The sequence below is a fragment of the Amaranthus tricolor genome, chromosome 9 (genome assembly GCF_026212465.1).
Source record: "Amaranthus tricolor cultivar Red isolate AtriRed21 chromosome 9, ASM2621246v1, whole genome shotgun sequence".
In the NCBI taxonomy this organism is placed as follows: Eukaryota; Viridiplantae; Streptophyta; class Magnoliopsida; order Caryophyllales; family Amaranthaceae; genus Amaranthus; species Amaranthus tricolor.
In genome coordinates, this window is record NC_080055.1 from 27,827,214 (window position 1) to 27,843,688 (window position 16,475).

At 30.6% G+C, this 16,475-nt stretch overlaps 1 protein-coding gene across 1 annotated transcript; it reads left to right on the top strand.

Moving 5' to 3' along the window:
- Positions 1-9,788: 9,788 nt before the first annotated feature.
- On the top strand, positions 9,789-15,580 carry LOC130823769 (uncharacterized membrane protein At1g16860-like). Its single transcript, XM_057688525.1, has 4 exons — positions 9,789-10,732; positions 12,796-12,951; positions 14,534-14,745; positions 14,844-15,580. The coding sequence occupies exons 1-4, from the start codon at positions 9,959-9,961 to the stop codon at positions 15,034-15,036; spliced, it is 1,335 nt and encodes a 444-aa protein (XP_057544508.1). The 5' UTR covers positions 9,789-9,958; the 3' UTR covers positions 15,037-15,580.
- Positions 15,581-16,475: the final 895 nt, after the last annotated feature.

Consider the following 16,475-nt stretch of genomic DNA (forward strand, 5'->3'; position numbering starts at 1 on the left):
TGACTACATGCACGAAGCGCACACTCCAAATTACATCAAGAACAAGAACAACAAAACAATTTAAAAATTTTAATTCCAATTCTTCACTTAATTAATTCCACAATTTTTAACATTCATATCCCCATGATTTTCAATTTTACCGCTCTCAGCTCAACATTCATCATTTTAATATTTAATTGAAGATAAAATATATTTATAAATGTTATAAACTTAAATTTTGAAATTACCTTTAAAAAATTAATTTTTTATTTTGAATTATAAGACAAGCTAAGAGAAGGTGAGAGTTAGGAGAGATTCAATGTCAAAACTTTGTCCGAAAAGACGGAGACAAAAACTACAAATTATGCATGCAATTTATGCTTTTTTTTGTGTTTTTTTTTTTTTAAATTTCATCGTTTGCTATTAATAAAAAAAATAATAATAGCAATATATTTTTTGTGACAGTATTATCATTATTAATTATTGTTATTATGATGAAATCCACCATGAGAAATCTTAAGGAGATAGGATATTGTAAAGTTTCTTTTGCATGAAGACATCAAAAGACAATCTTAGAAACTTTGGAACTAAATATTTGATGACACTTGAATAGATGAATGTAATAAATTGGTACCGATGACTATCTAATTAGATTATAATCAAATGTTGTTTCAGTTAAAGAAATAGAAATAAATAAAATAAGATTTTTTTTCTCGTATAATAGTGGAAATATGTAAATTATCATAGAACAATAAGTAGTGTAAAAGTTGATTTTGTGCAACTAATATGGATCAGAGGAAGTATTTTTTAAATTGTATATATATAGACAAAAGACATTATCATCATTATCAATGTATTCCGCTCATAAAAACTATAATTATAATTTAAGAAAGGAATTTAAGAAAGGAAAGAAAGCCAGAATTCGGACTTATAAAAAAAAAGGTCAAAAAAATCTACCATATGATGATATGATATATGAGTTGAAAGGTGGAGGTACTTAAATGGAATCAGAAGTGATGTCCCAATTGACAAATGCCATTGGTCGGCGAAGATTCGCACCCATTTATTATTGAAAACTTTATTTCCTAATGGAGACACCGGCTAACTATTTCCCTAATTCCCTTTAGCATTCTCAATTGGCGATAAAAAAAAAAATTCCTAAACCAATCTCTTTCTATATTTTTCCTTTCATTCATATTATTTTTTTGTATGGAAATTTTTATTATTCCAAATTTATTTCATTTTTAGAAAAAAACTTTCCTCACCATCTTCTCTCTTATTTTATGTTTTAACTCACTTTATTTTCTCTATCCTCCTTATTTTCTAATTTCTTACATTTATCTTTTTTTCATATATTAACAATCACATTGTTTGATTAATAGTTCATAAAACATTATTATGGCAAAAAATTATTAATTAAAAATAATTTATGTGGTTAATTAATATTTAGAGTTAATTAATTTAATTCAAATGATGAAATAAAATTAAACAACACTCATATTATTCTAATAAAACATGAGTATATAAAAAAGATATATGAAGTAAAAAATTGCACACTCTGGATGATTAAGGATTTATTTAATCGAATTTTAGCCAAATGTGTTCGATAAGTCTTGTTTAAGAGACTGATGAGTTCGTTCGTCACGTAGAGCGTCTCTTTTCTCTAAGTATAAAGCTTTTTTTTTCAAAATAATACCACTAATAAATTAAAATTAACAATATTAAATTAATTATGTAAACGCTAAACCAATTGATAACTAATTTTATGAAATTAGAGAGAGAAGAGAATTTTTGAATTGTGTAAAAAAAGGAAAATGGGTGGCTATCTATAAAGAATTTTTTTATGAATTTTAGTGTGTATATATATATATATATATATATATATATATATATATATATATATATATATATATATATATATATATATATATATATATATATATATATATATATATATATATAATTTTAATAATTCACAAAATATGGTTTAAAAATAATTTCCTAAAAGATATAATCTTAATTGTAATTGGTTGTATGGTTGGCCTAGTAAGCAATTTATCTAATTGAATAGTTTTGAGAGGTAGGGCCCATTGTAATGAAACCCTCTAAATTTCCCACGCAACAAGGTTATTTTTACAAACATTTGAGAATAATCACCATTGGTATACAATTCTACCCAAAAAAGTTTTCACTCAAACAAAAAATCTCCACCATTGGGATAGCTCTTATGGCTGTTATTTAGCCCGGATGAGGTTACTTTCTTTTTCTTTTTTGAATTTCTATAAAATTGGCTTACTAAAATTAAATAATTTTATAGAAAAGAAAAATTATCAAGAATAATCTAACATTTTCAAGATTTTTCTACAATAATTCCACCTTAATTAATTATGAACAATCCCAACGTTAGGGATATTTTCAAAGTAAACTTAGGTAACCCGATGACCTACTATAGTAGGTAATTTACCAAAAAAGTAAATAAAAATTAATTTAAAATTAAAGAAAAATATAGAAAATTTACATAAAAAATTATAAATAATAAAATAAATCAGAAACTTTTTTCAATATTTTTTATCATTTTTTCGACACTTTATTTTAATTTATTTATAAAAAAAATAAACTTGTTATAGCAAGCCATTCGGTTACATATATAGGTCAAATAACCCAACTCTTCCTAACTTCAAAATAGATCCAACGATCTAATTTTTAATCAAATCCGACTTTAACCTAACTTCAAAATGTATTTAAAACGCAATTCAACATTTCATATATAGGTTAAATAACCCAACTATTAAAGTATTAGGATATGAACTTGTTTTTAGCTCGGCTCACCGTAAGACGGTCTCTTAAAAAATCGATTTAAATCGACCCAAAACACCTTGACCCAAAATCGACTTGATAACCCAAATGAACGCCCGATTCCTGAGAATAAGGGTGACAAAGTTTTAGAGTTTTAGAGCCCTGGCCCTGCATTTAGCATCTAGTTCCTCCGTTTTATTATACTTGCTATATTTGACTTTTTATGCAATCCAATGTGTTATTTTGTTAATTTATATGTTGAAATATACACATCTAAAAATAATAAAAAGTTAATACTATGAAAGTACGTGATTAGAAGATTTAAACAAGATCCAACATAACTATATTTTTACTTACCCATTAACCACAATATATAAATTAAGCTTGAGCGATGAATAGTGCCTATAATTGAAATGTAGCAAGTATATCAAAAAGATGGAAGTATATTGCTACTTGCCATCCAAACTGACCTTTGATTTGTCAGCTACTCTTGTGAGAGACCGTCTCTCAAAGAGACGATCTTAAAATAAGAAGGCACATTTTTATTTTTCTCCTTAATTTATATCAACTAAACTATTTAATTCATATATCTAATGCATCTGTTGAAGAAAGAATCTCTCACAATAAACTGTGTTGATTTGTAGGACACTGGATACTTACCTAGAAGATTATCTAAAAAATTTTGAGCAGCCCAATTACAATCTTACAAAGTGGTGAGTTACAAGAGATCTATGGGCTGTGGGTCTTATTATTGGATCACAATCAACAATGGGCGGCCGCTTTCTTTGGCACCACTTCGTATATGAATTATTTGGACCACTTTACATATCTTGTTAGCCTATATATATAAAGTTTGTCTCAGGGTAAGATCGTTTTATACGCAAAATTAATACTTTTGAGGTATACAAATTTCTAATGGAACGGTCTCACAATGGTAGTATCTCAATTAGGCTGGCTTAATGTATACTTAATGTCTTTAAGTTATCATGTATACCTATAAAATGATCACTTACAATTTTAAGGTGATCACTTCTTATACCGTTTGGTTAGTTTACTAAATGGTTGTAATGAGAATGATTTATGGTGTAAAATTTCATCAAAAGCTCTATATCATTCCCATGGTAATAAAACTTTGATTACAAAAAAGTTTTTTTGTTTACAAATTTTCATTACCATCTAATACCACCTTTCCCAATGGTAATGCAAATGAATTTTATGAAGAAAATGAGATGATTAAAGTTAGACACGCATGGTCATTAAGGTAGCTAAGAGATTTTTCAACCAAAATTACATTAATTTTTCATTTCCGTTACTACCATTTATTATCACTTACCAAATGGGCTGTTAGAGTAATGACTTATAACCTTAAAGTGATCACTTACAACCTTAAAATGATCATATATAAAAATAAACAAATTATATAAATTCATTTGATGATAAAATGGTCACAATACAAAACTTGTTTTGAGGTTTTGTGAATCAGACATTTATAATGACACCCTTCTAAATACATCACACTGTTTTCTTATTATCAAGGAGCTTTGCACAAATTTTAAATAGTTTAGCAATATAAAATAAAACAAATTATGAAATTGTGTAGAAAATAAGAGAAAAACTGAATAAGTGAAAAAATATATGAATGAGAATCAACAAATTTGGTGGGAAGAGGGACATTTTATTAAAGAAAATATAGCAGATGACTTAGGAATAGTTATGGGTTGAGTCTAAACCGAAATTCATACCCAAATAATTTATTTTGAAGAGATCAAGATTTAAACCGAAACTCACAAGCTCTTTAAATTTTGAACTTGACCTAGATTATCGTGTCTAATGGACATAAATTCTAAAATTAATTTTATATGAAACTTTTATTTCATTATATTTACAATTAATCTATGAATTAAATTTAAGAGAGGTTTAGAAAATTATTAGGTTAGAGCCAAATATAAAACGAGTCCAAATAATTATACATCATAGTATATCTTCGACAAATATTTGATTAGCTATTTTTTTTAGAAATCGTCTTTCAGTAAGATAATCTTAAAATTAAGTATTATTGATAATAATGCTTAATCGAACATAGAATCTAAATGTTGGAGATTAATTCTATTTGCCCCTAATTTAGCGAGCTACTTATTTTTTAATTGAATATCTAAACTATTTTCCTTAATATTCAGAACTTTAGTATACTTTATTCCTTGTCTATAATAAATCATTTTTCTAAATTTCATATATATATATATATATATATATATATATATATATATATATATATATATATATATATATATATATATATATATATATATATATATATATATATATATTCTCATGTTGAAAAGCCTTTTATAGTGGTTGTTTTTGTCTATCTTATCGAAACGTTTTATAGTGACGAAACACATCAATAACAAATCTCGAATGACGGTATAGGATGGATTGCATACATGTATGAATCAACTCAACTATCATTAATTTGTGTTTATTATTACACTATTCATTAATATTGAATTTTAATAAAATGACTCAGATCATTACCAACAAAGCCCGACCCAAGACTCATTCCTAATATTCAACTATAAATTTCATTTTGATTTTATAAATTTACTACTGATAATAAAATTTAGCATATTATGAGTACTAAATTTGGAAGAATAAGGGTATAGTAGTCTATCATGTTGGTAGTGTGTGGGTGAGATCTTGTAAGGCTAGCATCCAATGTGGCAGTGTGAAGTGCCTACAATTCGTACAATTTCTTTGTCAACATTATTACGTCCAAACACATTCATTCACCAGCATGCATATTTTCTATTCTACATATGCCATCCATAGTTAGACTTGCCGACACTCTTGGATGATCATATTAATTCATATTAATAAATTAATTCATAATCAAGCATCTTATTTATAGTTTGAATTATTTAATAATTTACTAGAATCTTACAATTAATTAATGAACAATGTCTATAAATATAAGTATTTAAAATATTAAACTGAGTTTTAAAATTGTTTAATAGCCAAGAAAATTAATTGATAAATGACTTATACGTCAAATGAAAACGTTTGCTTTTAAGTCAAAATAAAAAACTTATTTGAATCCTTTACCTTTGATTATTTGTTGGTTTATATTGTTTTCTAATAAACAACCAAACCAACATTAAATTTTATTAAACATATCAATAACAACTGACTTATACAATTAACTTAACAATCAACAAAAAATCTATGGTACTAGCAACTAACAAACGAGCTAACTAAACTAACAAATAGCCAATAAAGCATCCACACATTCTCAATTCCTAATAGGTCGTAAAACCTTTTTTCATATGCACTATAATTTATATATATTTTGATTTTGAATATTTTTAATCATACACATAAATACAAAAAATTAATAATTTGAACATATATATTAGGAATAAGGATGAACTAAATTATATCTCATTTAACTATAATATTCTTATACATTAAAAGAGAAATTTATCAGACAAAATTATTAGATAATTACTACTTTTGGTATTTATTAAGCAAATATTCAAGTCTGATTACCCTCGTGTGGCTGAAAGCCTGAAAAGTTTCCACCCTTTGTGAATTAGTGACATGAGATCGATTCTTACCATTTACAAGTATTATTTATTTGGCCAGATCATCAAAATAATTTCAAGTAAGGTGTTTCAAGTTGGGTTAAAATCAGATTTGTGTTCACAAATACTTCTACATTATTGTAAATCCATGCTCAAGTCAAAGTCGAATTTGATTATTAAGGTCTAGTAAATATTAGATCAAGTCCATTTTAAACATTGTTATTTACAGTTAAAGTAATCTCTCTAATAACCCCCTCTTTACCTGTAGGAATTTTCTATCCTAATCTCGAGTAATCAAAATATTTTTTTTGACTATATTCATTTTATTAATGAGTACTCATGCGTATAAAACACACAAACATATTGTTCAATTTCTGTGCAAAATAGTATTCATTCTCTAAATAAGATAAGACTCTATTTTTAATAAACCAGCCTTTCTAATTAATCATATTATAGGAACTATAAATGTGTTGGTATGAATAGATGCGAAAAGGACGGGGATATGTTGGGTTATTCCCTCATACTTGAAAGAAGAGTCCAATTAGTATTTTAATTATGGGCTTTTATTATTAGTCGGGCTAATAAAATATTAATAATAATAATAAAAAAAACAAAAATATAAAAACAAAAAGAAATAAGGCAGCTGCATTTTTTGGATTACACTCACGCACCAAAAAAAAAAATCAGGGAGTGGCGCGTGGCAGAGAAGGTACGTTACCACGTGTGGTATTGCGTTGATCCGATTGAAGGCCATTCGTATTCCATTTTGCGTCAAATTTTGACACGGTGTTTCTGTCTACCCAACCTACATATTCAACAGTTGGATTATCATTTTGTGCATTATAAGTGGGTAATTTGTATTTTGCCCTAATTTACCCTAATTGTTATTTTACTACTTTTGAGTGATGTTTTAGGGTTGTTTGGTGTTTGTATTGCCTCTAGGCTCTATTGTCTAGAGATGATTTTGGTTATACCCATTAATTTTATTAGTGATTAGTGGAAAAGTTTGGTACCACTTACGGTCCCGTGGTTTTTTCCCGCATTGGGTTTCCACGTAAAAATATCGTGTGTACTTTACTTTCGGCATGTTTACTTTATTATGCTTGATTTTGAGATTATTATTGTTTGTTTGATTGAATTAGTCATTTTAATTTATCTAACAATATAAAGGGAGAAAGCGTCTGTTATATTGTCACTTTTCTAAACAGAATAAGATGACGCCATGGTAAAACATAAACAGAAGAAAATAAGCAGTGTTCTTATTGACTACCTAACTAAATTATTATATAATAGGAGTAAATCACATATATTCTACTAATTAAGTACTAGTGTTTATAAGTGTCCTCTAGCATAAATGAGTCTTTTTTGAGATCTACTTATCATAATAATTAAGCTTTGAATCTCATTATAAAACTGTGTCATTATGTGCCAAATTTAGCTCTAAAAGCAAATATCTTATGCTATCATAGGACGGTTACCCTACCCTTTTTTTTTTCCTTTTTTTTTTTTTTTCCTTTTTTGCTTTTTTGGTTATTTTTTGAAGTGATTCTCAAGAATTGAGTCACTAATATCTTAATGGCTTAGTTAGTAAAAATAATATTAATAATAATTGTAAAAGAATTGAGTATTATATTATGCAATTATTGTGATATATTGGTATTACCTTTGTCTTTGATCACTTTGAAGTTGTGATTAGCTTTGGTTTTTCTATTGTTGCAATCAAACCCATTAAAGATGAAATGGGTTGGGCACGTAGACTGCTCAAGCACGATATGACTTATACGACACGATTATATCTCATTTTTGAGTGGATAAGCACGAGATGATACTATTCATTACACAACTTAGTACGATATAATTTGACACATAACACAACACGTAGACAGTTCAACACGACACAATTTTCATGGTTAAGTCAATAACTCACATGTATTTCTCAAAATAAAGATTGTAGGGTTCTCCTAGCTCCTGAAATGTCACTTAGGATAGTACAATTATTCGAATCTTATATCACCATTATGACCTTTAAATTCTTCTCATACAATTTAATTTAGTGTGGTTTATGAATTTTTATTTCTCATCAAAATTTGTCATGCCATAATCAAAATGTTAAGTACAAACCTCACATTAATAAACCGAACACACCTATTAATTTAACCAAATCAAACATTGATAAACCATACTATATACCTATAAACTAAACCATACATAATTCAGTTTTACCGATTTAAAATTAAGTTATTAAAACACACGCCTAACTATTTAATCTGATTTAACATTTTAAAAAAATATAACCAAACCTCCAACCACAATTATGAAACTACAAATTAAAACAAACCACTAATTTACAATTTAATTCAATTTAATTTGTGATTTAACCCCAATTTTGTGAAGTCTAACAAAGCATGAAAATGGAAAAAAGGTTCCAAAAAGAAACGTCGTAGTAGAATCCCACCCACCAAGGGGGTCCCATAATTAGGTATCATAGTCCCTAAACACCCTTCAACAACATCATATTTCGACTCCCATAACACCCAAACACATTGTACATACACTTGATACCCTTCCCCTAGTCCAGATCTGTCAAAATGGTCGGTCATACAAATTTAAAGTCCGGTCATTTTTGATAGGTTCATTTTTAATTGAATCAATTTTTAGTTCGAGTTGGATTTACGTAAAATCGTAGACCTAACTGGTCAACATATTTTGATTCTTATTCTTATTATTTATATTTTTCTAAAAATATAATATTAACTTTTTATTTTTATTGAAATAAATTTAAATAAATAGAGTTAAGAACGACTCTTAAAACTTTAATGAAGAAATATTAATTAAAACTAATGATGTGAAATTGAAAAATTTGATAAAAAATTATCGAATTCGGACCATAGGAAGGACTTTTGATTAAATTTGAATAAATAAAAATTTTAGATTAAATAACTTTATAACTTGGTAAAAAAAACTAAAGTTTGATACTACAATAAATTTAGGTTTTAAAGTATATTAAGGTCAAAACCATAATAATTCAACTAAAAGAACTTAAGTTGAAGGATTGAATTATTAAGGTGATAACTCGATATATTAATAAGATTGATTTTAATTAATACTACTATATAAGTCTAATTTTCCATAAATAAAGACATTTTGATATTTATATAAGAACTCTGTGATTTTCAATATCTTAGACAATTATATTTTGACATAAATTGTTATAAGAGACGGTTTTTTCGAGAGACGTGTTAGATATATGAGCTAAATAATCCAATTAGTACAAATTAAAGAGAAAATAAGAATGTAGGCTTTTTATTTGAGATCATCTTTTTGAGAGACAATCTCTCACAAGAATAACTGTTTAATTTTCCATTATTGATATCACGGTGAAATACTATTTATAATTAGCATATAAATTTTTTATTTTAAAGTTGTGTACACTACGAGACTTTGAGGTTCATATCGACACCCATTCTTTATCACCGACTCTCTACCCCTAATTCGTAATTTCACTCCTCTCCTTCCTCCCCATTACCCACCCTCATCACTTCCTTTTCCTCACTCACTCTTTCCTCCTCTTTCGTTTCTCCACTTTCTATCTCCTCTTTTCCATGGGTAGTAGAACCCAATCTCACAAGCTCAGCAATGGCCTCTACGTTTCCGGTCGACCCGATTCACAGCCCAAAGAACGCACTCCAACAATGGCTGCTCGTGCTGTTCCCTACACTGGTGGTGATATCAAGAAATCCGGTGAACTTGGTAAAATGTTTGACATTACTTCCACTATTACTACTTCTTCCTCTTCTCTTTCTCTTTCTTCGCCTAGACCTCCACCTTCTCGGGCTTCTTCTCAGCCTAATTCCGGATCGGCCCGATCCGGGCCCAACTCGGGCTCATTACCTCCTAGACTCAGTAACTCTGGTTCCTTCACTAAAAAGTCTTCTGGCCCACTTTCTCTCCCTGCAACCGGGCTTATTACTTCAGGCCCGATTAGGAAGTCGGGCCAACTTGACGGGTCGGGCCCTCAACAAATGGGTTCTGTTCCAAATGCTGTTCCTGTTGGTGGGTCAGGGAAAATGGTTTATGGGTCATCTGTTACTAGTTTAGGGAATGGAGGGGTAAAGTATGGGTTGAGGGTTTCTAAGGCAGCAATGTGGATACTTGTGATTGTAGTTTTAATGGGTTTGCTAGTTGGGGTTTTTCTCATGGTTGCCGTTAAGAAAGCATTGATTTTGGTGGTTGTTGCGGCGGTTTTGGTTCCGATTTTTGTCGGATTAGGGTGGAATTATGCTTGGAAGAAGAGGGCAATTTTGAGTTTTGTTAAGAAGTTTCCAGATGCTGAGCTAAGAGGTGCTGTAGACGGGCAATTTGTTAAAGTTACTGGAGTGAGTTTTTCCCCTTTATATGTCATTTCTTGATTAGATTTTGTTGGGATCTTTATTATTTTGTGATTTTGATATTTTTTGGTCAAGTTTGTCATTTTCTATGAAGTTATTAGATTTGACTTGTTTAATGTTCAATCTTTTGGTTTGGTAGCTGGTTTATGCTATATATAGTCATTTCATATGGTAAAGTTGGACTACTATTAGCAAGTAGTTGAAGGTGTTGGAAATTTACTTGTTTGTTTGATTCATTCTATTTTTTGGTCAGTGATAAGACTAGTTTGTAGTAACTAGTAAGTGATAAATGGTGTAAATAAACACATAGAAAAGTGAATTTGGATTGTGGCATTGGGTTTAAACTTCCTATCACTTTTTACTTATAGCTCGTCATTTAGAAGGATAAGTTTATCAAATAATTTCAAATCATAATAATATAACCCCTAATATTGATTGGTGATGTGCCATTAGAGTAAGTTGCAAGTAAAAAGTGATACGGAACTTATATATTTCCAGATTGATATCGCGATTGGAGATTTATGCTCGTTGAGCTATTTAATGGATGTCGATGGAGAGGTGTTATAATGATATACCCTAATGTGTGCCTTTTAAATTTATCCATTGATTGAAGATTCATACTTTTTGAGCGATTTGATAGAAGAGCGAAATTAATAGAAGTGAATGGGAGCTTTGTACAAATTTTAGTGTGTGCTTGTGTGCATGGTTGTTGAAGTGGTCTTGTATTGTGATTTTGTAGTTCCACGAACGTTTTTCATGTTTATGAGTTTATCATGTGAAATGTAGTTGTTAGTAAGCAAGTAGAGCTTATCACTTGTGAATAGAGGGTGAGGAGCAACATTTTTTCTTTTCCTTGCATATATGTAAAATATATATGCATGTATAAAGATCTTATGAAGTAGAATTTGGAGAATGGAGACTATTGTGAGATACAATTTATTTACAAGGGCTATTGTATTAAGAAAATCTTGTTCTCCAAAAATATGAAAATATCTTAATTGTTGAGGGCATGAGGGAAGGGGTTTTTGAATATCTCTACTATGTAAGTTCATAAGTCAAAACTATTTTTTTTTACAAAAACAATGCAAAATATCTTTTATGTGAATCCTCGTAATTTTAGAATTATGCTTCACAAGGCCTTTTTGTGTATTAGATACAATTGACCCCCTTGGGCATTTGTAGTTGTTTCTAGACAGCTAAGCATAATTTTTAGAACATCCTAACTTCAATTACGCTAACAAAATTTTGATGTCAAGGAAGCATATTGAATTAAACTACTAGAAAAAACCTTTTAGAGAAGTATCCTCTAAAAAATCTATAAAGAAGCGCCTTGAATCTTCTAGAATCCTCATTAAGATAATGGCTTGCGAAGTTTTTGGGCCTTAAAAGCTCATTCATTCTCCATTGTGGCACATTGTATTTTGCATTGCCCCGTGTCCATTGGGTCAGATGGTAGTTAGCATAGCAGAACTTTTAGTTAGTTGGAGGAGTACATACCGCATGTTGGTTTATTACTGCCTCTCAATCTTATTGTTATCTTAATCTTTTATTCACGTGTATTTTTTTGTTAATTTTTACTCAGTGAAAAGGTTGGCACTTTTCCTCTATATGGTAGTGTACTAGCATTGTACCTTGGGATTTTAATTTAATCATTCAGTCCCTGTCGTTTTGTTTTGTTGTGCAAGATCCTTGATTCTTAGTGAATCAAGCAGCTTTCAAAGTGATATATGTGTAGTGATTAGTGACACATCCCAAGTTGTAAGACTTGTAACTCTCCAATAACTTGTTTGGAGTGAACTCATCATTGATGTGCGACCGTAAAGTTTGTAATTATTATTGTAACATATATTTTAAAGTAAACTGCCTAGACAAGCCAAGTTTGCTTGCTTACATACTCGGTGCACCATCTTTGAATCTGTCGAAATTTACCTAAAATTGACCATGGATATAGAATTCTATCAGTTATCATGGTGTAACTGTGTAAACATTCTTTTTCGGCTTCAATTATTAGCTAATATTACCTGAATCAAAATATATTTTTCTGGATACAGGTTGTTACATGTGGTAGTATACCTCTTGAATCATCATTTCAAAGGGTACCTAGGTGTGTGTATGTGTCAACAGAGCTATATGAATACAAAGGATGGGGTGGGAAAGCTGCAAATGCTAAACATCGATGCTTCTCATGGGGATGCAGGCATTCGGAGGTCAGTTGACTTTTATTTAACTTATTTAATAGGCATATCTCGGAGATCTATTTTTGTTTAAGTATTGTTGGATGAACTGCTGGTTAGGTGTTCATTTAGTTACCTTGATGATTTATGATTTTTGTGTGGGTTTTTGTTTTGTTCAAGAATAGAAGCATGAGATTTTTTCCCTTTATGTGATGTGCACAAAATAGTTGTTGACAAAAAGTTCTTCTGCCACTTGAACAATACCGTCAGAACTTTTATCCTCTCCTTTCCCAACTGGAAAACACCGTCTTTCACTAAGGAATTTGTGAATGATTACTGGAGTTGAGTTTTACTCAATTGCTGGAGATCCAAGTTGGTGGTAATGTGGAATTGATATACTACTCTGACTTGCAGCAGCTTTTAACCCCATTTAGAGAACACAAAGAAATAGGCTTGCGTATTATAAAGATGTTTCTGGGTTACAAAGAGCTAAGACTTGGAGACCAATAGCATATTGTGCTGTCTGCAACAGGATATCTATTGCTGTTTCACCTTTTCCAACGGATTAGACTAGCTAGAGCACATTGATGACTAGTTAAAAATTATTTTAAATTAACTTGATTTTACCATGATCTGATGCACCTTATTTAATTAAATGATATAGTTGGAATTTTGGATTAGTGATGACGACTGTATTGTTGGAACCCAATCCCTAATGCCTCTGGCCTCCCCTCTCCTAGTCCTTTTGTGTTTGGCTAAACCTTGCACCTCAAAACTAGATATACGAGAAAAGGGGACATAGGTATACTTGTTACTGAGACTGCCTATTAGTTTCTGCTATTGTATTAGCCACTAGTTATTCACAAGAACCACAACCACATTCACCATTCGGTATATTACCAAGAGAAACGATGTCACCAATTCTAAAATAACTGACCGCTAAACATAAAGCTCAACCAATTTAATAATATGAAAATGAGAATTTCATCATCTTTCAGTGAAGTAGCCTCAATCTAAAACCACGATTCATGACATGAATCAATCAACAATAAGATCTAGTAAAGTACTGGTTTCATTATCCAGACTCAGTGTTCTGTGACACATTTTCATGCATCCAATGTTTGAATGCAACTGGAAAAGATAAAGGTGGATGGCGCAGTGGAGGATAAAGAAGTGAAGGGGTGGTGGGCAGTTGTAAAATTTGAATGAGAGTTTGGTGAAGGATATGAGAGGGCAAGCTTAGAGATAAGGATAAGACGGAAAATGACCGACGAGGATGTGTTTTCATTATTACAAAATTTTATTTTTCGGTGTTCTAGGCTTCTAGTTATGCATTTCATATCTAACCTGATACAAACCTTGAGTATGAACCAAGAAGCCTGAGTAATCGGATGTCTGGTCGGCCATTATGACTTTCTGTTGCTGACTTAAATTTCTACACTTTATGCATTACCTGTATTAAGATGTGCGGTATTATTTCTTGTGAGATTCTCTTTGCGTGATTCCATATGTAAAAGATGTGAAAAATCCTTTTTGTAGAAAAAGGTTTGATCTTTTATTAATCTCTTTATAAATCATTGACTTTTTCAGTATCTGAATCTTCTCCTATTGGCAGAAACATGTAGCTGACTTTTATGTATCTGATTTCCACTCCGGATTAAGAGCCCTTGTTAAATCCGGATATGGCGCAAAGGTTGCACCTTTAGTGGAACCTGCAACTATTGTCGACATAAACAAAGAAAACCAAGAGTTGTCTCCAAACTTCTTGCAATGGCTTGCTGACCGTAGCCTTTCAAGTGATGATCGCATAATGCGCCTTAAAGAAGGGTAATACTCTCTCCGTACGATTGCAGGGTTTCATCTTCAAATATTTATTCCGAGTAGAATGCAATTTCTTGTATGTACTCATCTTCCACACTTGACAGGCATGTTAAAGAAGGTAGCACAGTCAGTGTTATGGGCATCGTAAGACGCCATGACAACATCCTCATGATCGTACCATCTACCGAACCCATCTCCACCGGCTGTCAATGGTTACGTTGCCTCCTCCCGATGTTTGTGGAAGGTTTAATACTTTATTGTGAAGACAACCAAAATTGTGAAGTGATCCCCGTGTAAGTACATACGGAAACCTTGTTTCCTTTCCGAGTTTTTTTCTTTGAGTTGGATTCCACGAGTACATATCTGGCAAGCGAAAAACTTGCAAATATGGCACGGTGCACTCCCATCCTATTTGTCCATATCTTCTGCTCGTTAAGTGTATGTAAAGCGACCTCAAGCAGACGCAAAAGTGGGCTCAGAGGATGATGCACGTGTGTAATAATTAAGTGTTTACTAGAGTCGAGTTCTTGTAAACATTCTGTGTTTAATCGGATCAAATCGAGTTTAGGGGAGAAGAAGTTTTCCCCATCAATACTACGAGAAAACCAAGGTTAAGACTTTGAGCCACGTATATTCTAAAATCTTCGGTGTAAATAAGTTACAACAGATCTGAAGAGCCTTATTTTCTTTTCTTTGCATTTTTTGTCGGCTTTTGCAATTTCGTTCAAGGTAGCATACTTCACAGTAGTTTTTACTGTATTCATTATAAATTGAGGGTCCTTCCTGTTCTAATCATGTAAGCATATATATTGCGATATGATATGTTCTTTCTTTTGTGTTTTCTCGTGTTGATTTGCAGTTGCTCACCTTGCTGCCTTAAGCCTTTTTCTGTTTTTCTGAGTTTGTTACATTTTGCAAAGTGCAAACCACCGTGTGCTCTTTTACTACAAATGTGTTGCAAAACGAGAAGGATCAATGATTATAGCAAAACTATCGCTTTTTGCACAACTATCCTTGCTAAAAAGGGAAGAGTCATCTTGGGGTACTTTTAAAAGGAGAAACCCTTTGACCAAAAAATTAAAATCTAAAGCTCCATTCTTAATTTATCAATAGTAAATACTATCTATATAGAAATGGTGAAAAAAAAAATATTTCTTCTATTACATTATACTTGTCATACTTTCTTATTTAATCGTTTCAAATTAATTGCTATACTATTACTTTTGGTAGATACAATTCTTAATCAAATGGACAAAATGTAATCATGTAAATGTCTATTTTTTGCCATTTTTATCTTACCTCATAACTCATTAGCTTTTATATTTATTATTTTAGGGGTTATAATAGTCTTTTTAAGATAAAGATTTTTAATTTTTAATTCTTATGTAAACCCTTGTGTAGCGAGTAAAACAAAGAGTATATAATAACTGTTGCAAAACAAAAATGTCTTGTGTTTTAGAAAATAGAGGAAGAATTGGAGTAACTTTTAGAGTTTCTATCTGCCATTAGTAAACAATAATGTCTCTTGTATTAGAAAATAGAGGAAGAAATCAAATAATGTCTTGTGTAATAGAAGTTTATATTTGCCTCAAAAGCAGGCGAGTGGCGACTGAGAGTATTGATACTTATTTCGAGTGACTTTTGGATTTCTATCCCCTATTTGAATCGAATGATTCAGAACACAAGGCAAGAAATATAAGCCAAACTTGCACGATTCTTGGTTTTACTCTCTCTCG